This window comes from Spodoptera frugiperda, chromosome 29 (genome assembly GCF_023101765.2).
Source record: "Spodoptera frugiperda isolate SF20-4 chromosome 29, AGI-APGP_CSIRO_Sfru_2.0, whole genome shotgun sequence".
In the NCBI taxonomy this organism is placed as follows: domain Eukaryota; kingdom Metazoa; phylum Arthropoda; class Insecta; order Lepidoptera; family Noctuidae; genus Spodoptera; species Spodoptera frugiperda.
The window spans coordinates 12410934-12436723 of record NC_064240.1 but is presented as its reverse complement, the minus strand read 5'-3'; the positions used below and the strand labels follow the sequence as shown (position 1 = coordinate 12436723).

The window sequence follows — 25790 nt, the reverse complement described above, 5'->3', positions numbered from 1 at the left end:
TTAAAAGTAAGTTTGATACAGTTCGCTAAGTAGAAACTAGCTGCTACTTACAAACAAACTAAGTTATCGAATTATGTTAGGATTATTTTCGTACTAAGTTATTCATGGGAATAATTTCACTACTTTGAATGTGTTAGTAATATTTCAGTAGGTAAGCAAAAGTTTTATCATGATAGTGACTGGTTGTGTGCTGATATATTTGACTGGCAAGAGTGAGGTTTTGAATTCCAATTACGGACGGACGGAGTATTAAATATTTTGATTTAGTAAAAGTACAAAGAACTAAATTAGTTAGTAAATTTCTGTCTAGAAACTAAAAAATATTGAATTTATTCACTACAAAATGTTTCATCATTCGATACAAAATCGAAATTTATTCCAAAAATACTGCACGCGATATTAAAATAATGTACCTATATTATTAGGTGGGTATTATTAATAATAACAAAGCTGTATCGGCGATATTATCGGCGTGCGATAATAATTAATAATATTATAAATTACTTTCACTTGATTGTATCGTGGACTGGTTGCGCTCAAGGTTATATCTATATAGAATGCCGCATTTTGTGTAGTTGTTCTTATCTCCGCACTAGATGCGAGAAATATGACGCAGTCAGTTTAGTTTGCTGTGATAAAAATAGCTTTTGTCACACCTTTTATCATCCTCTTTAACTTTAGACTAGGTTCACAAACTACTGGGTTCAGGTCTCCCCCATTTTTCTACCATACTTCTCTGTTTTGTGTCTTCCATGATCTATGCTTCCAGCGACTCAAATCACTCAAACGATATTGTCGTCTTTACAGATTTTTTTGATAACCCTGGCCAAATGTAGCATCCACGTTTCACCAACTATATTATGATTTCTATGTGTTATTTATTACCAAAGGATGTAAAATTATGGCGTGCCATTGGAGAGGGATTTATCCAGCAGTGGACGAGAACAAGCTGATGATTATGATGTGAAATCCTACTTAAAACTTTAAGTATTGAAGTATCTACTAAGTATTTTCACAATACCTTCTGCAATGTGCATCCAAGATCCCTTTGGCTGGCAATAACATTTGCAATGATTGATAAAAATAGTTGTATAGCCTAAAAAGATAAATGTTATCGCTGTCTACAATAGATACAGCACTGGTTTTATGTTGTGATCTTCTTGTAAAGGCTGTTAATAGATTTGTAGTAGGTAATACTTAGTACATACTACACAGTAAAACATTATTCTGTCTTTTTTCCTTCTTTATATACCTACTATGCTATTTAGTGTTGGCATAATATCTGTTCTTCTTATACTTATACTCTCCAATCATATGTATAAACATACTATGTACTCGTTTGTTTTTATCACACAATTCTACTTTTCATATTTATTTCAAGTCAAGTTTACTTTTCCAGCATAAAAACTTATTACATTAATCCTTGTTTTATTTTATAAACAATCCAGAACAATAATTTTGAATTAAATGTAAAATGATTCTATCTTTTCTATAAATAAGTTTCCCTGGAAGGAATGACATTCTTCCTCGAATTAAATGGTCATCAATTGGTAATTTCAAAGTGTCAAAAGTAAATTAGGTTTACCTCACACGATGACAAATCATTAGTGGTCGCATTCCAATTCCATTAATCACATTAATATAATAAATTTAAGAGTTTGTTTGTTTGGATGACACGCTGTAACTACTGAACGGATTTTGATGAAGTTTGGTATACAGACAGGGTATGAGCTAACTTGGGTGATAAGATACTTTTTATCCGAAGTTAAATACCTATACATAAAACGTGACGAAAAAAATATAAAATATCATATTGAAGCATTTATATAATCTATTAAAAATCAATTATCTCTATTGAATATTTGACCACAACTGTAATGGCATTAACAGACAAACACGCAACTTTCAAACAACTCATTACACTTCAAGGTAACTTTATAATTATAATTATATCATATTATGAATAGATTACATATTCATACCGTGACATTAAATTGATATCATTCATAAGGGAAAAATATGCGATTTAATTACAATAATATTACAACTAGCTTTTATCCGTGACTTTGCTTATGTGAATCAACCTGTGTCTTCTTCCATATTCCCAATAATACGTATGTTAAATTTCAAAAAGATGATTTGGGATAAAACTACTTACATAAAGAATTGAAAAAAATATGAGTCTATATTTTTAGTAAAACCAGTGAAAATTCAATGCAGCAGTTTTCGAGTGTTGCTCATACATACAGACAGACAAACAGACAGTCAGTTAGAAACATTTTTTATATTATCATGTACATAAAGGTTTCATTAAAGATTAATTGCATTCAATTTAATATAATATATGATAGGCAAGGTTTTTCCATCAATGCATTGAGGATTACTAATTTACTATATAATAGACGATGATTATATATAAATACCATAATATTGATTGCTCCGATCAACAGTTGACTTAACACCTTGTTTACTTATATATTTTATTGTTCTATGGAAACTATTTTAGTGTGTTATTGCGCATGTGTAATTATATTATCAATGATAGGAATAGGTAGTGCTTATTAGCCTAAACTTTGAAGAACAGAGAAAGGAAGCGGAGACTTCCTTAGTACTATATTTTTCCCGGATAACACTTAAATACATTAAAAGTATTCAGAATAAGTTTGTGTTGTTTATCTAAAAGTTTGCAAATAGACGTAACATAACACAGTCATTAAAACTATCACTATTTTATGTAAAAAACTAAAACAGTAAAAGAAAAATAAAACGCTGTGAATATTGTTGTAACAAATATAGGTATAATTAGTATTTTTAAACATGTTTCAAGCAGATGTCCGGAAAAAATATAGTACTATGGAAGACTCCGTTTCTTTTCTCTGTTCAATAATAAGGCTAATAAGCCTATTCCTATCACTGGTAATTATGTTACCTACTCCAATTTTTACCACCACTATCAATAGATAGATTACAATCGGTTGACCATTTCCCACCACAATGGGTCACCATTTTGATAAAATGGTGGTTAGACTATGATGATAATGTCTGGCGTTGGTCACCGGTTAGTGTGTGGTCATTTTTATCAACATTTTGTACATTATTGAAATTACACATTGGCTAGTTTTTTTTCAAGTAACACGGGCAGTCAAAAGTTAAAAAGTCAAAATTATTTATTTCAAATAGAGCAGGACTCTTAGGTACACTTTTGAAACGTCAACAGCAAATATAAACAATAGTCTGTCAGTAACGTCCGTCAAAAGGTCAGTTTTCATTGAAGGCTGTCTATTTAATATTTTTCCTGAGAAAACTCGAAAATGAGGGCGTACACTGTTATTGTCACGTTTTTCCATTGCTAGATAAGCGGGTATCAGCAGAATGCTTGTAATCTAGTTCTTTAATTAATAGATATCGGTTGATAGCTCACGAGTTCATTGAAACACGTTTTTTGTTAGATAAAAATGCATTCGTCTATTTTAACTACCAGTTTCTTATACTATTTTAACTCTGGTCGAGGACTTATTTCACGATTGGTTGATTCCAGTTCTTGATCTCAAATATCGGTTAGGTAAATAAATATCAAAATTTGTTTTTAAATTTTTATCAGGTCGTTTTGAAAAAACATCTTCAAAACAACCTAATCATTTTCTAATTTAATTGCTGCTTATAATTTTGAGACGCAATTGATAAGGGTTTTTCAAAAAAGTGTGGTGATACTAAGCACCTATCGAAATTATCTGTTTATTATTTTGTAACCTCTGAACTCAAAAATCATAGTTTTGTACAGATTCTGTTGTTAACTAGATTAATTAAAGTGTTAGGTTATCGTGTTAATAACTTGTTTGTTAGGAAATTTTCTACAAAATGTTGTTTTTCAGAAAACTTAATAATCGAACTATAAAGACAGTCTTTTACTTTTATAAAAGTTAAATAATATCAAAGAACTTCCATGACGACAATATAAATAAACTTGAACTTGAAATAAAATTAAATAAAACACAAACCATAAATCAATACATAAAAATATTGCCTATAAAATTGCCCACTAAACTATTATCGGAACTGAATAAACAAAAACAATCTCTAACCCAACGAAATAAAGACATAATTGTCAAATTGTTAACTACGGTCGATCGCACCACAATAAATTGTATGCGAACACACGTCCTATTCAAAAGCTAAGCTCGTTAATATTACAAACGATTATCTACCGATCAAGCTTGAAGGCTAACATAAATCGAGTAAAACGCCACAGACCTAACAAGCATTAAATAGTAGAGGCGTCACGTTGTCTCAACTCTCGAGAATTTATTAAAACGTAGTGTACGCTCGCATGTCAAACTACCCTGAACTATTCAATTTCCTTAATCGATTTTCAACTTTATTGTTTTGTGTTAAAGTCACTAGTCACCTGTGGTGGTACAAGGTAGGTTGATGTGCTTGTGTGGCTACTGCCAACGGTTGCCTCACAGGGGAATGCTGGAGGACATGTTTAGTATGCAACGTTGTGCTCGCACTGACTGACGCACTAATGTTAATAATTGCTGTACCCGATACCTGAGCCTTTCCTTGGTAGACCCTTGATCTAGAATAGTCGATTACAGTAATCGATTTAATGTCATTTAGATATTTAAATGATGATTCACTGACTTATTTGTCTGTCGTGTCGTGTTTTACGCGTGATTTTAAAAGTAAGAATCATGATTGTTTCGATATTTTTTTAAAACCTTTATCCACTGTTTCATATAGCCATGCCTAAGTATTACCTATATACATCTTAGTGTTACATATTAGCCCTTGATAAACACTAATCTTATAGTATCATTGTTATATTCCTATCAGTAGTAGTAGGTACTTTATTATATCTTAAATCTTACACTATCTTATTTAGACTATCGTAACAAAATCCTGTTAAGTAGGTATACAATTGAAATGACTAACGTTTCAAAATTATTTTTAGCTACATTTATTTTTAAACTGTCTCGTCGTGCATGCCTCAATCTTTCTAATTTTATTGTTTAGGACATTCAGAGGTCATGTTGACAAATACCAACAGTGTTCATAGTAGATTGTTGACAGTAGATTGTTTTTTTTTATGTAATTCATTAAAAAGGTATAAAGTTAGTGTTGTATTGTTACTGGTTGTGTTATAATAGGGTTATAAAAGTCATTGGACTTAAACCATTGTTTAGCAATCGGTCAAATCTTTAATCGGCGGATGATATCGTCGGCCGTGTCATGGCGCCGACCGTGACGTTCAAATTCCGTTTTTAAAAATTCAAATTTTATTAATTCAAAAAGTTCGTTGACGTTCTTTTTTTAATTATATAAATCTGCATTTGGTTTATTTTTCTTTTTTTTTTGTAAGTTTTTTTTTGCTATGCTGCGAAGAAAGTTACTTTAATGAATCTGTCAGAATGCGTTAACAGCTAAGTGAGGGGATGAGATAAATCCAATTTTAAAACAAATGGAATTGTTAATCAAGCTTGAATGAGTATGATTAAGCCTCACCCTTCGCCACCAAAGGTTTGTTATTAACTTCGTAACAACAACATCATAAAATATAAAGTATTAACAAATTAGATCTATGGTTCTAAACTAGAAATGGCACAGAAAATTAAAAACTTTATAAAAAAGAAATAAAGTGAATGACCAACCTTATATTGTCTGTAGGCAAGTTACAATGTAATGATAAATCTGTAATAATTCGAGCAAACCAATTAAAAACGCACTTATTGATACAAATAAATGTCAACAAGACGACAAACAAAGATATGGAATAAAAAAAAAACTTGTTTTCTGTCTCTGGTTTTAATCTGTATCTGTGAATTATGACCGCGCCCATAATTGTCTCTGGTTGCCAACTGCCTTTTAAACGAGACTCTAAGGTCGTTTGTACAATAAAATTGTATTACTAGATTTTATCGCTAAATCGTATTGAGTTTAATTCTTAATTTATCGACTGTTTTGTTTTAAAATTATTTCTTTTTGGGACTTTCATAAAGTATGTTTTCCAATTTTAGGATAGTCTGTTTTAAGTACTTGATGTAAAATATTACGCAGCTACAAAAACACAGAAAAATCAGTACCATCAGCATTACAACCGCCCACCTCGTCCCTCGACGTTAAATACATAATTAATGAATTTCCATTAACAAATAATGGACCTTTTTCCTATAATTAAATGAGGCAAAGGTATCTCCGTCGCGCGGCCTAACCCTACGTAATTAACAAACAATCCGCTTCATAAATTCCGATGCGACAATGATTACCGCTAAATGGGAGACTTCATCACTTTTAATGACTTCAGCCTTTAATTCTTTATTCCCAGATTATTTACATAAAACAAAGAATTTGCAAGCCATGTTACGCTTTATACTTTCAAATGAACCGACTCGTAATCTTTATAACAAAACGTTTTCGTAACTTGAAGTTAATGTGTACCGCTGTTACTTTTAATTTCGTTTGCATTGCTCCAGTGACGCAAGCAGCGGTGCCTACCATATTAATGAATCAATACGAACAATAAAACGTTGATATAATTTAAAAAGAAAGTGAAAATGGCTTCCTTCCCGCGCGTTTGCGTTTAAAGCGCGCGCCATGACGGATCCCGCGCCGCCGCGAGCTAGTTCCGTTCCGTGTTACGCAGCACACGTATGCCGAGGCCATGCTAATTACTAGCCTCACGAAATCGAAAGTAAGCACTCGATTGTCTAGATGTAGGACGCGATCGCATAAAGAAACATAACATGATATCCTACTTTAAAATATTCCGATCGCGTATTGTTCTCAAATAAAACAAGCTTTTAAATACCACTTGTGTCATAAACAAAGCAGGCTTTTTTCACGTCATTCTGTATCGATATCATAAGTGCAAAGTTTGGTAATACAATTGACCTTTAGATCGCCAATATCTTGAGCAATCGATGGAGATCTCAAGCAGATATTGAATCGAAATTGTTCAATATCCAACGCCGGCTTCAGTCTCTAATTACGGATTTCCGAGATAATTTGTTGTTAGTGAGATATTTTTTATCGTACTTTTAAAATGTCTGATCACGATCACGCTATCCGTTGCAAGGTCGCCCGCTTAGTTTTGAAGTTTTGACAGACGAGCGAAGCCGAAGGCGCCATATTGGCATTTCCTAAGGAATGCGTAGACTAGTCTAGTGTTGAGTGGAGCGACTTTGTTTGTCTTGAATATTTTATTAATAATAAAAAACATCCTTAATGATTATGCTAATGGTTTAGAAATGCTAACGTATGTATATAGCTACGCATGGTAGGTGCGTGCTCTATTGTGGGGCCACTTGTTCAATGTTAGTCCAGTTTGTATTGTACCCATTGTACTTGAGCTGCCGCGTGATGTTTTCAATCTGCGTTTAGTGTGTGTCGCGCAGTGACGCAGACTGTTACGTCTTGCATTCCTCTTATACTGATTACATTAACGTATAACTTGGATAACGTTGTGCAAAGATCTGATAATGGCGATTAGCAAACATCCGTTGAGAAGCAATCACTCGTTACACTAATTTACCTTGTATCTCTGATTTATTTTAGTATCAAACGGAATCAGAATTCGAGTCGTGTACTTGGAACTACGTATTATTGCTTCGTGCTGAGATGAGACGGTTAATTGGTTCTATAAAATCAATTGATGATTTAATTAAGTTAAAGAGTGGGCGAGGAATTGGATCAAAAACCTTACCTGTCCTTGCTCAACTAAAATGAACAAGTCCACATAGAAAATGCAATATCTATTTACGTCTCAAATTTTGTAGCGTATCGCGCACTATTGTATCCAATGAATACTTAATGTATTGGAAAAACGCATAATGTGAAAATAGAAATTGTTTTTGACAAACAGTTAATGTGACGATTATAGAACAAACTTTCTCGTTATAAAGGAATTCGGTTGAGCACTTTGGAAATAAATAAATTCATAATTTCACATTCTCGTTCCGTACCGCACGGTACTCGGGTTTGGTCTCGCACGCAAAAACTGCCAAGTTCATGATCTGTGGCGTGTGACATGCGTTTAGTCACGGCTCGTGTTGTTATGACTGCTTTTAATAACATTATGTCGGAATTTTCTGTCTGTTTCATTACTAGTAGCTGTTAATGTAATCATCTTTTGTTCAATAAGTCTTAGCTTGTAATGTGTTTATGTATATTTTGCTAATGGTTTTTATACCATGTTACTTTAGTATCAGGTAGCGACCTGTTTTATTTTCCTGGTCCGTTTTTTTTAGGAATTTAACGATTCAATAATCGTCACATATCGTACGATATAAACGAAACTAGATAGAGTACTATCTTGTATAATTATCATAATATTAAACTTACAAGGAAAACGTACAAGTTGGGGCCCAAAAAACGGCTAAATATTTTTAACATACTGCTTTAATTCACGTGTAGAGTCGACAAATCTGAATTGTAGACGATAATACATTATTTAACGGTGGCGTGACGAATGAAATGTCAAACAAACCACACGGTACGATGTGATTTGGCCCCAAAAATGTACATTTGTGAACATTGTTGTACGTACAAAGGTTTAAACTAATATTTGATCAATATATTTACTCAAACTTGGCTGATAAACAGGATCTCACATGTAGGTAAGTAATATGTAACGAATGATTATTGCCAACCATTATCTTAAAATGTTAAGGATATTAATAGTAGCCATACCCTTTCGATTTTACATTCAATTAAACTATTGTTAGCATTTACCTGTTTAGAAAAACAAACTTTATTACTTATACACAAAAAATAACGAGATATCATACTTCTATCAAGGAATATATAACGCGAACCTTATACACTTATTTAAAGCACTTTATTTAAAGAGAAAACATGGGGAGAATAACCTTCATACTCATAATACAATCTATAACCTGCACGGCCTAACCTCGGATTTGTTTTTGAATCTCATTTCAATTTACGTTCACCAGTCTATCTTTTGTTCTCTCTACAAATAATATAATGTATTATTCCTCGGTTTACACACGTATTGTTCTAGTTGAGACTGAGTTCAAACATAATTCTCCGTAGAACAAAATAACTCTACGCAACAGACGTCTCGGGCCGACCTTGGCAGAACAGCTGATTTCTACGTCTCAATAAAAAAGTTAAAGTATTCCTATTGAAGCTTGTAGAGAACACGGTTCGTGTCTGATACGATTTGTTACGATTGCGCATTTGACCTCAACGTGCGACCGACTGATTTCAAATCGACGAGGAAAAACAATACAAAATTTCGTATTTTAATCGGACGCCGTAACGAGGTCACATCGCATAGTTCATGAGAGCGTTCGTGCGCCCCGCCGTGACAATGACAATGACACTTTTACAGATTTATAAAAAAATCCCAACGATTTATGGGCAGAGGCGACAATGTTCTGAAATAACTTATTTACAGATGAAGAGAACATGTGTGCATTGTTATTTACACTATGGGACTAATATGTAAGGCTGCGGTCGCGATGGGATTGCGATGTGTTTATCGCCAAAATAGCATTACCGATTGCATCAGCATTCAGACATGAAGAAATAGTTCTCTACAAAGTTTTCTAAATTTAAAGAAGGCGTCGTTTTACTTTTGTTACGCAATAATTTGATGTTACGAAATAATTTTGTTGCAATAAGCCGTGAGCATGCACTTGATGACTTTGAATTGCGTTTCAGTTTATTAAAATCGACTACAAGTTGCAGCTAATACAATAAAGTGATATCATTTATGACGCCAATAAATATAAACGGAAACAAAATAACGTGACAATTAATGGAACACATGTAACAGAAACAGTGAATGCTAAACACGAACGTAATGAATTGGTTCAGAGAACATAATCACGCAAACTTGACTTAGAAATTCTAGTTCACGAATCCTGTTGCATTTATTATCAGTAATGACACCAATAAAATGGGAAGTAGCTCAGCAGGACATAATTATCCAGTGGAACGAGAATTCAATTGCGATAGTGTAAACGAACCGGATAGAATTGATAAAGTCCGCGTGGGTAGCCCATGATGGATTGCCATTGTGAATGCCGATACTTTGTCTAGATAAGTTAGAAGTAATTCGAACAGGTGGCCGGTGAAAATGTTTATTATTTATTTTGTTTTAAAATGTTTTTTGGCGTTTCATCAGTATCATAAAATTTGTTTGCAGCCTCTGGTTGTTTCTGTTTTCTGTTTTACATCTTTTCTTGAAACCGTTTTTATGAAAACGTGAACAGTTTTATTTTTATTAGATTAGCTACACAGGTTAGCAAGGTCTTGTTATGGCTCTCATTACCCATGCTCTAGTTTCGAAATAAAATAAAAATAATCAAAAATGCAACTTTAATTATGAACATTTTTATTAACAAAAAATCACGGCGCACGCTGCTCATGATAAAGAGTCCTTCTATGACTCGAAACTAGTAGAGCTTTTCTCCATTAATGTACGTGTATTAAACCGTGATTTTTAGTTAATTTAGTATGTCTCACGACAGTTATTATAAAAATACATTTTTATTACAAAACAAACAATACATGTACCACTTAGCTACGTTTATTTTCCACGGAACGTTTCCACTAACCTTTTTGATGAGTAAGACAACAATAATAATTTCGTTGCGAAGGCAAATTGTTATTTTATTGACAAGTGTTACTTCAGAGACGTAATTTTCTGCCTCGTTCACATAATGTTGGCCTGTGACATCTGACTCATACCTACTACGTTAAATTACTAAAACACTAGAAGTTGTATAGTAATAATTGATTTACAAAAAGTTTGTCAGATAAATAAATGCCTCATAGCTACTGCTGTTGGTCTAAACTAAGCACAATATGTATCTTATAATTCCATTTAAAATAATTCTCTCTAGCGTCCTTAATAAAACCAATAAAACGTAAGTGCAACATAGAAATTCAATGACAAACGTATGTATAGCACGAGCAGGCTAGACCAATATTACTCAATTCCCGTTCAAAGACCATTGAACTCCAACAATACCCCACTTAAATAGAATCGCTTTACAACGTCTAATGGACAAAGATTTATTACGAACTCATTGGTCCCAATGCTTGCCATATTTAGACACAATAAACCATTTAGCCAACGAAAAGAATGGCCATTGTACGTATAAGGATATTTTATTGGTGCATGTGGGCAATTGAGCATTTTGGAACATGGACCTGTGCCAGATAAGTTCGCTGAGGCATTCAAATAGCAGATCTCTGCAAATGCAACGAAATAGCACTCCAACAATGAATAAAAATGAAAGCGTTGCAATTTGTTAACCAATTTTGCTATATTAATGTTTATCAAACGACAATAAAGACGGCAAAAAGTGTGCATAAAAAAATAATGGCATTCATTTGTACAAACAACGCACCCAAATCCTATTTGCTTGGAAGTAACCTTGATAGCATTGCTAAGTATTGAACAAGCAAAAAAATATTGTGCGCCATCGCTCAATACTTCTCGGGAATTGTTTAATTATGTCATTCATTTGTCTGTGATATTCTTTTATTTTTAGACCATTCATAGCATTATTTTGTTAATTTATTGTCGACTATTATCAACAATGTGTGAAACGTTTTGTCAAACCAACTTCGCATACTTGTGCCTATTGTTTTATACAAGCTGGTGAAGATCGGCACTATCTAATAAGAAAATGAGAATTATGTAGGTAATGACTAAAGATTGCCAATCTTGTACGAAACATCTAAGCAGTATTGCTTTCTATATTTCCTTTTGATGTAATCTAGGATCATTACGCTGTGGTTTCCTCAATACACCTGATGCCGCGATGCATCGTTTTCGCAAACAATTATTACTTCATTACACCTAAAACTACCGTTGTAACACTTCAGTTTATTAACAGACTTTGTTTTATTTTTGTTACAGAGCGAGTCGAGCTACACTTCATCAGAAGAGGGCTGCGGTGGAGGCGAGCGCCACGCCGTGCTCAGCTACGAGCAGGTGCGGCGGCTCAACGATGTGATGGACGAGGTGGTGGCCATCCACGGCCGCGGCAACTTCCCCACGCTGCACGTGCGTCTGCGCGAGCTGGTGGCGGGAGTGCGCGCGCGCCTCGAGGCGCCACAGACCGCGGGCGGCGCTGGCGTCAACGTGCGCGACGTGCGCCTCAACGGCGGCGCAGCCAGCCACGTGCTGGCCGACCGGCCGCAGCCGTACTCCGACATCGACCTCATCTTCACGGCCGAGCTGCCCACCGCGCGCCACTGCGACCGCGTCAAGGCCGCCGTGCTCGGACACCTGTCCACCCTCATGCCACCTGCTACGCCGCGCCGCCGCGCCTCGCCAGCTGGCCTCAAGGAGGCCTACGTCTCAAAGATGGTTCGCGTGAATTCGGACGGTGACCGCTGGTCCCTCATCTCCCTCGGCAACTCACGCGGCCACAAATCTGTAGAGCTGAAGTTCGTAGACACAATGCGTCGCCAGTTCGAGTTCTCCGTCGACTCGTTCCAGATTGCTCTCGATTCGCTCCTCGCGTTCCACGAGTGCGCTCAACTGCCCATTGGCGAGAACTTCTACCCAACTGTCGTCGGCGAGTCCGTATATGGCGACTTCAATGAGGCTCTGAACCACCTCGCCGAGAAACTGATCGCGACGCGGCAGCCTGAAGAGATTCGTGGCGGCGGTCTTCTAAAATACTGCGCCCTGCTTGCGAAGGGCTACCGGCCAGCACGGCCAGACAAAATCAAAACCCTCGAGCGCTACATGTGCTCGAGGTTCTTCATCGACTTCCCTGAACTCGGGCAGCAGCGTGCTAAGCTCGAGGCCTACCTGAGGAACCACTTCGTTGGCAGAGAGGAGGAAGCTCTAAAGCATAGGTAAATTATATTTTATAATTTTTGATAGTTTATTGCCATATCCATTCGAAATTAACATCATTTTAGTTAGAGGCCATGCAAAAGTATATGTATAACACCTACTTGACCAGTTATTAGTCTCAAGGAGATTGAAGCGAGTTTATTGCCATTGTAAACCCAATCGGACTGCCCAAAAGATGCTCTGAGAACCTGAGATCCTTTCGCCTTTTGGTGGTAACATAAACAAGGCTGTAATTAAGATTTGTGCTTAACCTTTAATTTCTGTGTGTGCAGGTACCTGACCCTACTGCACGGCGTGGTGCGCGAGTCCACGGTGTGCCTGATGGGCCACGAGCGGCGGCAGACGCTGGCGCTGATCGAGGCGCTGGCGTGCCGCGAGCTGTGCGCGCGCGCGCCCGTGCTGCTGGCGCCGCAGTACTACGTGTGCGTGTGCGCGTGCGCCGCGTGTGCGCAGTGCGCGCAGTGCGTGGCGTGTGCGCAGTGCGCGCCGCCCGCGCCCTACTGCGACTGCTGCCACGCCGCCTCGTGCCCGGCGTGACCGGAGATCCTGTACGACCGACGATGAATTTAGTGCCAAATGTATATAATACGGATAAATGTATGTACGCGTAGGAGCGGGCGGCGGCGCCCCGCCGCGTCAAGTTGCTCACTGTCCGCCGATCAATTCGCTCGTCAATTGCCCCGCGAGCTGGCTTCGGGCCGGCCCGCGGCTCTCGGCCCGCCGCGACGTGAAGTAATTTCTAGTCGTACTCCTTTCGTGTTGATAACTTAATATGTTAGCAGTACGAAAATTATCGTTCACGTGGATTGTGACGGACGCGCCGCTAGATAGTGAGTCCGAGTCGATGGTCTGCCTATATAAAAAGACTAGTTAGTTATTTTTAAGCTTTTACGTATAGAAGTCTCCATAAAAGTAGTGGCATGTCTCTCGCCGTCGAAATATCACGGAGAAGCGGACGGTCGGATACGAGTTTTATTGCTAACTGTAAGTGAGAAAATTTATTGCGAGAAATGATAACCGGTTCACTTGCGCGACAGATACTAACGGAGGAGCGTGCGTGCTTTTTGTAGGAACAATGATTGTGAAGTAACAAGTCCGGCCTTGTCGACGGCCTTAAACGCGAGAAAATCCGTTGAGTAGTAGTAGATCACGAACGTAGCCAGCGCGGTCGCCTCCGCTCCTCACTCTCACACACGTAAACAACTATTTTACTATGTATTTATCAATCTGAAAGGATGTATGTATACACTTACACGTTTCGTGATCGCTCTAGTATTGTATACGGCTTGGCGTACGAGTAACAAATTAAGATACACATAGAAAAATATAAAATGATAAAAAAAACTTAAAAACCCAAAAAAATATATTACTAAGGTGTGTACAATATTAAAGTTCACGCTTTTTTAAATAATATAAAAATACCATTAGAGAATATTTTAAGAACATTTACAAGTAGTGAAGTCACGTTTAGTAACAGAGTACTTATGAACATTTTTTTTACTTTTAACGTCTCATCAATTGCAGTTTGTATAAAGCTGTAGATGTATGGAAAATGTGATTTAATTGTTGTATTAATTAACCATGTTGTCGATGATTATATAATTATTATCTACTTACATAAAATTATGTAGATTAAATACAATAGAGAGATATATTATTATTGTTGTATTTTAATGAGATATAGAATATATGAACGATGGTGTAAACAGTGTCCGGCCAATACGTGAATGTGTTAGATATTTTGCCAAATGCATATTCAGAGTAAATACTATATTTATACAGATTGCATGAACTTTGTAGGGCTTTTACTAAGCAGTTTGTTATGTAGTATATTTTGAGTAGCGGAAAATATATCCGAAGTAATCAAGTACAATCATCTAATAGAGTATTATCGTTAACTTCGGAACAATTTATCGAGTTTATGAACGAATTTTCCCGACTTGCTCACTGTCGAACCAAAATTTACGATCTCATTTTTTTATCTCTTCAAAAATTCTTTTGGGATTGTAGTGTTGTAATGTATACACTTTTAACTGTTGTCATATGCTTGTTATCTTGGCTATATGTCATTTTGTGACTTGGAGGTGATAAGACATTTGATGCAAGTTAAATATTTATGGGCAGTGATCCGTTGCGCTCGTGTGAAAGTCTAGTGCTCATATTGTGGATAATGTATTTTGTGTAAACTGTATTGGAATGGATTGCAAGCACTAGAGTCGACATTTCGGAATTATATCGCATGGTACAAGACACGAGTACAACGGAGCATTGCCCTCGTCAAACGGTAGCCCTAAATTAGAAATAGTACCCAGTCGTCTGTACTTAGAAATAAATGAAGTACATAAACATAGTTAACTGAATCTAAACTTTATTCCATTTATGTAATAAGAGTGAATGTAAGTTAATTATCACTAGTGTTACTTGCTATATCGAGACAGGCGTCTAAGTTGTGATTTGTAGTCTTTTCGACAGGTATTTTAAATGTCATTCTATATTGTCACTATATTTATTATAAATAACTGTGATTGTTATATCTATATTGTAAATCAGCTATTGGCAAAATCCGTTAAGAACTACCTCCTCGCGCGAAATGTAAAAAAAAGATAAACGATGGTATATTTTTGGGAATTTTCTCTCTACAACTATGGAGATAATTATGTAGTAAATTAAAATTAACCGTAGTGGACTTGCCAGTTATTTGCAAATCTTTGTGTAATTTTTTTCGAAGTAGATTTTGAACATCGCAATTTCAATGGACATGCTATCGGCAGTGTCTTGGCAGATCTACATAATTCTTTCTTTAGTTTGGGTCGAGTTCACTATTCAGAATTTCGTAAACAATCAACTCGTATATTATACACGAGACTGAATATAATTCGAGAACAGTGAATGGGGTCCCAAGAGATACTGCAACTGGTTAGTTTATAAAGCTCTTCCACAAACCACGACGAGTGGCTAAACGCTTCTAAAAACGGTCTAAATATTTTGAAATTTTTATTTTGCAAAGAGAGACATTGCAGTATAGTTTAGGAATTTATTATTTTTTTCTAAAGTTACCATCAGTTTTCAGCTAGCCTTATTTTATAATTAATTTTTAATTCTAATGAGCACTGGTCAAATGGCGTTCTCGTGCAATAGATGGTTGTTTGTTATTATATGTATATATTGTTGGAATATGGTTTTGTGAATTTGATATATTTTACAGAGATATATACTAGTCTCCTTATATTATGTAATGTACTTAAAACAATGTTTCTTAAACCACCACGAAGGTTTTAGGTCAAAATCATTATCGAATTCTCAAACGCATCTCAGTCTTATATCTCATGTTCTCTTTGTGGTGAAATATTGTTAAAAGCCCTAGAAGTATTGTTCGACAATCTTGATATTTATGAGATTGAATCCAGATTTTGTTTTGTATTTTTAATGTACTAAGTTTTCTAATAAATATTGTAACTTCGCCCTTTAACTTGGTTGACGATTGAAAAGTAATTGCACTCTGTACGTTTCTAAAAGTATTTTGGCATATGTGTCGTAAGAAGCAAAGATGACATTACCATCTATAGCAAAGAAAATTCTGGAAAAAAGACTTGAGCATTCAAAACGTATTAACTTGTCAAATAAATGTTATCAGATAAACAGTTTGGATCTATGTAGCTTCAAACAAAAACTGATATTAACTGCAGAACATTATTTCCATTTAATCGAATACCAGATATTGCTTATATAGATGATGATGTCACTGCTATCAAACAAATGGCATTTGAGGAAACAAAAGTACGTGAATTATGCAAAAACAGTTGTAATGCAATCTAAGCTAGAAGCATTTACTTATCTATTTATAAAATGTTGGTACTGGAACCAAGTTCCTTGGTCAACGAAACGACTACGATGATAGTTTTCATCAATTAACTATAAAGTACATGATTTCCTTCGTTCTCATTTCGTTGAAGAAGCAACTGGGTTTTGGGTTTGTGTTAGATTTATTGTGGAAGTAAGCACGTGAACGCCGTAATAAGAAGCGAAGCTTCGCGGTACTAGAGGTGTCGACAATTAGCAGCGGTGCGGCTTTAGTCTACTGTCCTACAAAACCAGTACAAATATCGCAACTATCATTATTCTGTGGGTGTGGCACTATTCGGTAGTTGATATAATAGAGTTTAATGCGTTTTTAAATGGACAATTTGCATTACATAGCCTTGAACGTGCATAATATGCCAATGTCGCAGATAAAGGTATCTTATCATGTTTTTCTAGAATATTACGCGATTAAAAGCATTGATAATTTTAAATTGTATGGAGACACAAATGTGTCCGTTTTAGTCATCTCTTGTCACAAATGTGCTACGTCCACAGAGTATGTTATACGTAGTTGTGACGTCACACCATCCCCTGCACCACTGCTACCTGTCCGCCCCCTACGTGCCCGAAGCTCGCCGTGTCGAAACTCTCGCTCATATGTTAAAAGCGAATGTTCGACACACCGACTCTCTAGTTTAGGGGTTTTTAGGCCTTACGTTATATAAGCTTATATTAGGTTATATCAAGTATATTTACATTATAGTTATTATTTTTTCTTTCTCTTCCAAGTTGCCTGTTTCGTGTCACACGAACCGCGACGATGTGTTGTTACGATACATAATTACTATTATATTTGTGAGGAGTTTTAAGCTATTGTAAATTTTACAGAAATAAAAATGTTGTGAAAATAAATTATAAAAAAGTGATATAAACAGTGAATTTGTGTCTTTTATTTTTTACCCACGATGGAACAGGAGAGGAGAGGTATAGAGTAAATCCCATTGAGGAAAAAACAGAATACTCATTAATATGACCTGCGTAATAATACTTGCTGTTACTACTAAAAATGTAACAATAATTATAATATAAAAAGTAATAACAACATTAATGTGACAGCACGAGATTACACACGAGACAATCGAATAAGATACTGGGCTCATACATACTCAAATTAACAATAGGAACACAAAGTATAGCTGACATCGATCGGGGGTTCCCCCAAACAAATGACTCAGACTGCAAAATTAAATGGCATTTCCCCGAAAGGACTATATTGATTAATCATCCTCTAATAAATATGTATGAAAATAGGTACAATTGAAACTTTGTGATTAATAAATTCCTTAATAGATAAACATTCATAAATGTAATAATATTTATTTGAATCATTTATTTATATGCAAATGAATTTTCTCCCAATTATCCGCCAACAAGATTTTTTTATAACTACATTAATTGTAATTAACAATTAAGGTTATATATCCGTATTTTACTAGTAAACAATGCGGTCTACTGATTAAAAGACCCCGGTCTACTATTTAAAAGACCGTGGTCTAAAAAGTCCAATGAATATACCTAAGAGTGGTTTGCATAATTAACTCATAATAATTTCAAGCATAATTATGATAAATAAATGACAACGACGTAATTACAAAGGGCACAGCTATATCCATTACTTTGAAACCGTATTAATTAAAAAGAGTACCTATTACCATTAAATAAGTTCAAGTAAAGAAATGTCTCTTTAGTTCATCTCACGCTACGTCTAAGATCATCACGCAGCCTATTGTCTTACATAAATATCATTAGCTTTAAAGGTTGATCATTAACAGTCCTGGGCTGGATTCATTTAATTAATGACAATTTGTGTTGAAACAAAGAGATAGCTCTCTTTAATTTACTATGCAAATGACGATGGTATTCATTTTCTTTTTTGTAATTGAAACCACGATTTGGAAGTAATAATTTATCGTAAACCAGAGTCCACTGCCGGACTGGTCTTCTCGTCTTCAAAATAGGGTGTGTATTATAACTTTCGTGAGACATACTAAACAAGTAGGACCACAATCTCACAAAATTGCCCCACGTCTTATAACGACATATCTCAAAAATAAAAGATAAAAATGTATAAAAAAGATGGCATACTTCTTTTCTTTTCTTCACAATTCTTTTTTTTTACATCTTCAATGGGAATTCAAGGACTTGGGGCAATTTTGATCCATCTCCTTTATTATTATGCCTCTCACTCGCGTAAACTCCTTTACTTTGTGTAGCCATAATGCGTCGTGGTGGTTAACTATATGCATCATAACTTGTTGGGGCGTACTCAATTAATTTTTATGCCAGTAGCTACGTGACAGTCACCACGTCGTGTGTTGCGGAATGCTGGTCATGAATATGAGCCCCTAGAATGGCTTGAAACTAGTTGAGTTCGTCATCAAACAATTACGTGTGTAAGTCTAACAAAATAATGATTAAAATTGGGGTTTGTTATAATATCCAAGCTTAGCAGGTGGCATGGCAATCGCAGTGTAAAGGGATTAGGTTTATTAAAGAGCACAGTTGTCCGGTCTCCGTCAAACATGTTAGAGTGCAGTCGTGACAAAAATGTATTCAACTCAGCCGTCACTACATGGCGAATTTATTAGTAAACTCCGATGACTAATTTATATTAATCGCTTTACTTATAATCATGTGATTTTTATCTTGTATGTATTCTTAATGATCCTTGTTGAAACTGATTATGACGATATAAAAAAATACAATAAGTTTAGGTAGCAATGTTACTTATAAATTAAAAGCTGTTGATTAATTTTAACCAAGCAACGATGAAGTCATATCGCATGAGTAACAGAAAGGTCTTAGTTTAGTTAATTTAAGGCGCATTAAAGATCAGACTTTGCAACCGCAGACGGGGAAATCCTCGGTTTTTTTTACAATCAAAGTCAAATAATTTCCAATCAAACTATGGCGACACCTAACAAGTGACAGATGACAGAAGTCGCACATAGACTATCGACGAGCAAATCAACGGATGACGTCATAAATATCCTGCATCGCACATGTGAAGTTTAGTTGCGAATAAACATCGATAGAAAATCCCAACGAACAACAGTTGGGCAGAAAGCCCCCCAGGCATGATCACCTCGCTGGAGCTGAGGATCTACCTTTTCTTTGGGAACTTTACTCGTTGTTCCCTTCTATAAATAACAATAAGGAGTTTCTTCAAAATGTTACCTTACAAAACGGTATTTCAATTTCATGATCATCATCATAACAACTACAAAGCGATCACTGCTGAACAGAGGCCTTTCTCAATGGCTAAAGAATAAAAAGTTTATTGTACACCTAATATTTATATCAATCGGTTAAATGTAGGTAATTTTAATGGATGCTCGTATCATATCAATTATATTTTAAAGCATTACTGGGTTTTTAGGGTTCCGTAGCCAAATGGCAAAAAACGGAACCCTTATAGATTCGTCATGTCTGTCTGTCCGTCCGTCCGTATGTCACAGCCATTTATTTTCCAAACTGTTGGGTCTACATTGTTGAAACTTTGTAGTATGGTGTAGTTTGGTAACCGCTATTCGAATTTTGAATAAAAATTATTAAATTTAAAAATTAAAGAGGACACCCATGCATGGAACTAATTAATTTTTTTTTTCAGCTAACCTATCCGTGATTGGTGTCTATGGATAGGACTTTAAAAAAGACATTAAGGTTCCTAAAACCATTTTTCGTCAAAATCAATCGTTTGAAAGTTAGACGCTTCCAAAGTGGAAAAATGAGAGTCCCCCCCCCATCTCACTTTAAAAATAAGATAGTGAGAAAACTAAAAAAGTGCTGTAGATTTCAATAGAAACTAACAACGAAAATTGGTTTGAATCAGATATCATTATTAGTTTATAAGAAATAAAACATTTTCAAAAACTGCAAATATAAGTTTGTTGTTCATACAAACACTATGTAAAACCAAGTTATTTTATAACTTTTATAATATGTCATCTACTTCCTGTTACGGAACCCTTCATGGGCGAGTCCGACTCGCACTTGGCCGGTTTTTCAATACTGAAGGTGTGGCCGATTAAAACTATGTATCTTCAGGAAATAAACTAACGAACTTCAGGTATCACAAAATGGTACGAGTACATTATAAGGTCGATAAAAAAGGTTAAACAAGGTCTAACAATAAATGAAAGAAAAAATAGTTTTCCTTGACAAGTTGCAGATCATTATTTTATTATTAGACACTATAAAAATAGTACTCAAGTCAAGACACGATCCTACTAATATTATAAATGCGAAAGTTTGTATGTTTGTTTGTTACTCTTTCACGTCAAAAGGGCTGTACAGAATAACATTTGGAACAGGTTGGATTATGGTCAGGAATAACACATAGGCTACTTTTTATCCACGGGAACGCGGGCAAATCCGCTGGCAGAAGCTAGTCGTAAATAAAGATTTATATCTTTCAATTCAAAGAAGATGTGACATTATAATAATTATTAGTCGATTTCATAAGAATTTCAATTTTATTGTAATTCTATAACGGAGAGCTAAGCGACGTAGCGGAACTCTGGCCTAAATACAATCATGCAATCGATTCAAAATAGAAGCTGTTCCCCGTACATCACTCGATAGGGAGACATCGATGAATCGGTAATCGATTACGAGAAAAGTGGTAACATAATATCGTGTCTTTCTGAAGGAGTACCTAGTACCTATAAGATTGGAATAGGGGGACCAACGGATTGTAAGCAATCTTCACTAGAGGAATTACAAGTGTATTGTAGCCTTGAGGTGGGACGAAGATGCTGACTACCTAGTCGGTTACCGGGGCTCCGGCTCGAAAAGCAGGAGGAGGAACGGGGTGGTTTTTAGTCAATAAGAGTCTGACACTCCCTCTCGCCTCGCCCAAGGCGAGAGAAGTCATTGGATGACTTTCCCCCTAAAAAAAAGTACACGACGAAACAATGCAAGCAAGCGTTATTTCACTTTAGATTTCTGTGAGGTTTTGATATTACTCCAGAAGAGCAAACTCTTTTGTGTCACTTATGAGATACGATTACATTTGGCAAGTAGTAAATAAAGCCTATTGCTATACACCTGACACATTTTGAAGATGCATAACAGTTACAAGAAATTACAAAATAAGAAATCTAATATTTTTTTCCATCTGAGAAATCAGACCTGTCGGTTCTCTAAGACACACCCATTGGACCACAATGCAATTGGTAAGAAAAATGATATCTGTCAATATACGAATAAGATTGCATCATTAGAGAGGCGGATCATTTTCATAATCGATAGAGCCTTGGTTTTTATGAATGACATTGAACGTGCACTAGCCGATGCCGAAAATAATGCGAAGTAAATTATATATACGGATTTAATGTCAAGTATAATATAATAAATACATTGGTGAGAGATTCATTCATGAAATACGTAATGTTGTGAAATAGTAGATTTCAAAACGACATTGTTAATGTAACTGTACCTAGCACAAGACCTTGAGTTTGATTCAATTATTAGATTCACTATAAGGGCTTTCCATGACGAAATAGAGTAGATGAATAATTTCTATTTTAATGCCCGTCTTGTAGATTATTTCAAAACATTTGACACGTATTCTTCGGAAACAAATACTTACGGAGAAATATTGATTTGGAATACGTCACTTCTAGGTATGTTTTATACGTAGAAATAACATATTTTCTCTCACTCCTAAACTTTGATTCGTTTTATCTAAATATTGTTATCTTATACGACATTACCTAAATTACGGTCTAAATAGATCTTCAATTTTTATACCCCGTCATCATCACTTATTAACAGGTTAATAAGACAATAAGGACTTTAGAATTGAGCGTAATACATATTATATTAACGTATTTTTCTCCTCCTTGCATCCTAATCCTGATCCTAAATGAGGCAAGTATCGTATCTATGTATCAGGTAAACAAAACGGCCCTGAAAGCTTCTCAAGCCATGTTTCGATAGTTAATCTATCTGAGCACACGTGAGACGCACAAATAATGGATTCTGACCTAAATCTGTTAAACCATTTACATTTTAATTGGTTTTGGTGCTTGTAAATACTTTATCATAAACGTATTTGAAATAAAAAAGGGAATTTTACAATTTGCGTTTTTGAGAGAGATCTGGTCGAGATTCGAGAAATATAGCCGAGATGATAATGCTGCCTTCATTAAGCAAGTCAGTAAACGAGCAGGTGATCCAACCTGATGGTAAGCAATCGCCTCTGCCCATGGACACCTGAAACACCGCGCATCAACTTCCATAATTTAATGTATAAATTGTAAGACGATACTCATAATCATCCGTTGAATATAGTTAAAAGTTTTAGTAATTAAATGTTCTACACATACTCGTATGAAAGCAGGTAACATTAAATATTTCCTTTATTCATAAGCAGATTTTAAACCAGAACTATGCACAAAGAAATAATCCGATACAATCCAGCCCCATTTTTTTTTAAACAGTGTCAAGTCAAGTCAAAGCATTTATTTCAATTAATCCTAAATTAGACACTTTTGAAACGTCAAATTGAATTGTCCGTCAGTCTGTCTGTCAGTGAAGCTAGGTGCTCGTTCCAAAGTGTAGCTTCGAATGGAGAAGAACGAGCAAGAAACTCCAGTATCTACGACACATGAGTAAATCATAGTATATGAGACAACATATAAAAACGAACTCTGCAAACCCATTCCAGAATAAAAAGTATAATACTTCCTAAAATAATTTACATCTGAAACTGATTGCTTAACTGAGCGTACGTGAGATCGATCACGGAGTAACGTATGGTGTCATAACCGTAAACTCCATATAATCAGGGTATTTATGGAATACATTACAGCTCAGTTCAGGTTCAACGGTCGTTCCCAACATTTTATTATTTATCTAGGCCTAGGGATGGGGGACTGTGAGTAAAAATGGAGCGGTAAAAGTGGAAGGTAAAAAAAGTTGGAAAAATATCGACAGATTATTATAGCATAGCGTCTAATGGGCAAGATGCTTATTGTCTAGCAGTGGCCCATTACTGACCGTAAGTGAAAGATACCAATAGTAGTAGTCTAATAAAGAACTTTTGGTCATAGGTCCACAAATTAGCTACTGCAAAAGAGTACGTATACTGTTCTAATAAAAAAAAAAAGTTAATTTGTTGGTTTCAATAAAATACATGATTTTATGTTAATTGATTAATGATTTTATGATGTTCATGAAAAGTATTTAATACTTAGTTACTCATATAATATACCTGCTTGCAATATACATTTTATACGATATTCCTTGAAACCTGTGCGTGAAATAAGTAAAAATGGACGTCACAAAATATTTATTCAAAGCTTCATTTTTACCAGAAATACGCCCATCCCTATTTAGGTCACATTGCCATAATGGTATACGGTTGATACCGTTCCGTGCGCCTTAATATTCTGAATGAGTGATTCAGAATCCGGGACGAAAAGGAACAAACAACACATATTAGCTCTTTATTTGTCTAAACCTATTGTATTATGACGTTATTGGGATTAGGATATTTTAGATCAATAGACTACGGCACGTTTTAAAAAGTAGGTAAGTAGTACCTTCTTATCCAATTTTAGCTTATTACATGACAGGCGTAACAAGAAGTGAGTAAATGAGTCGCATGAGGCCAATTACCCCCCTTCCCAATCTTTCCAATCCGCGATTCCCTAATAACCCTTAAATTCATAGCCCCTAGAAGTCCGGCAACGCACTTGTGGTGTCTCTGGTGTTTCGAGTGTCCATGGGCGGCGGCGATTGCTTGCCATCAGGTGATTCGTCTGCTCGTTTACTGGCTTATACCATAAAAAATTACAACAAATAAAAATTACATCAAACAACAACATGAACTCTATTAAAATCTTAATACTATTGCGTTCTAAAAATTTTCTTAAAACTTATGAAGTCTCTACAGGCCTACCTAGAAACCTAGAAACTCTACTTAAGACCCTTGACAAGTGAGATAGTTTTAAGTAACATAATAATAGAAACGGAACAAGTCTTTTTCGAGGGAATATAGAGATAAATACAAAGTTTGTCTCTCCACTGGTATCTTGAATAGAGACTTAACAGATGACATAATAGTCCATTGAAATGTTACATGAGCTTTACATTTTTAGAGGACGCAATTTTATTTTTTGATCATGTAGGGGGGTCAATAGAAGCTTAACTTGAAGTTTGTGGGGTCGCCACCCTTGTCCTTCGGCCGCCATCTTGGAAAAAGGGATGGAAACACTTTTTTTGTTATATCTCGGAAACTATGCATCGTAATAAAATTTTTAAAATCATAATTTGTAGAAAATTATTTTGCCTACAAATATGTTTAATAACTTTTTGCCCTAAATTAACAATTAAAGAAGTTATAAGTAAAAAAGTGAAATTTTTTAAATAAAATTTTCTTTTTTGCTCTATAACTTTTTTTTTACATTTTATAAATAAATGGCTTCAGACCAATCTTGTAGAATATTTTTCGAGAAAATTTTTTCCCTACAACTGTTTTCAATTTCATTCATTAGAAACTCAGTTACAGCGCTCCGAAGTTAACCGGGTTCGTCAAATTAGTCCAGTCAAATAAGCTTAAATTAGGTAAGAATCTCGGAATGCGAGATGACCAGCTGTAATTTTGTAAATACTTGTATATTGACACCCTAAAACTTGTCTCAAAACCATGGTATATATTACGGTCGAGAACGCGCGTTCACTGCATCACATCAGACATTTTTTTTTTTTTCAGCTAACCTATCCGTGGTGGTTGGTTATGGATAGGACATTAAAAAAGACGTTATGGTTTCTAAAACCATTTTTCGTCAAATTCAATTGTTTGAAAGATAGACGCTTCCAAAGTGGAAAATTGACCGTGCGTTCTCCGCCCTCTAACTCGACAACGGTTCACCATGTAAAAAAAAAATTGACAAAAGTTGTAGAGAATTTTGTATTCTACAATATTGATAATGAATACGAATACCAAAAACGCATAGGAAATGAGTTATTTCCAAAAAACCGCAAAAGACCGATTTTTGGGACCTTTGACCCTGAATTTTAAGAGTTGCTTACACCCTACCATATATACCATGGTTTTGAGATGAGTTAATTC

General features: G+C 35.4%; 1 protein-coding gene across 6 annotated transcripts in view; it reads left to right on the top strand.

The window, feature by feature from the left end:
• Positions 1–17587, top strand: part of LOC118268615 (terminal nucleotidyltransferase 5C) — a 257875-nt gene extending 240288 nt beyond the window's left edge. For all 6 annotated transcript variants that reach the window (XM_035583165.2, XM_035583166.2, XM_035583163.2 and 3 more), the window contains 2 exons: positions 11897–12846; positions 13120–17587. In XM_035583165.2, the coding sequence (XP_035439058.1) occupies positions 11897–12846; positions 13120–13384 (1215 nt within the window). In that variant the 3' untranslated portion in view covers positions 13385–17587. The remainder of the gene's footprint in view (positions 1–11896; positions 12847–13119) is intronic.
• Positions 17588–25790: the final 8203 nt, after the last annotated feature.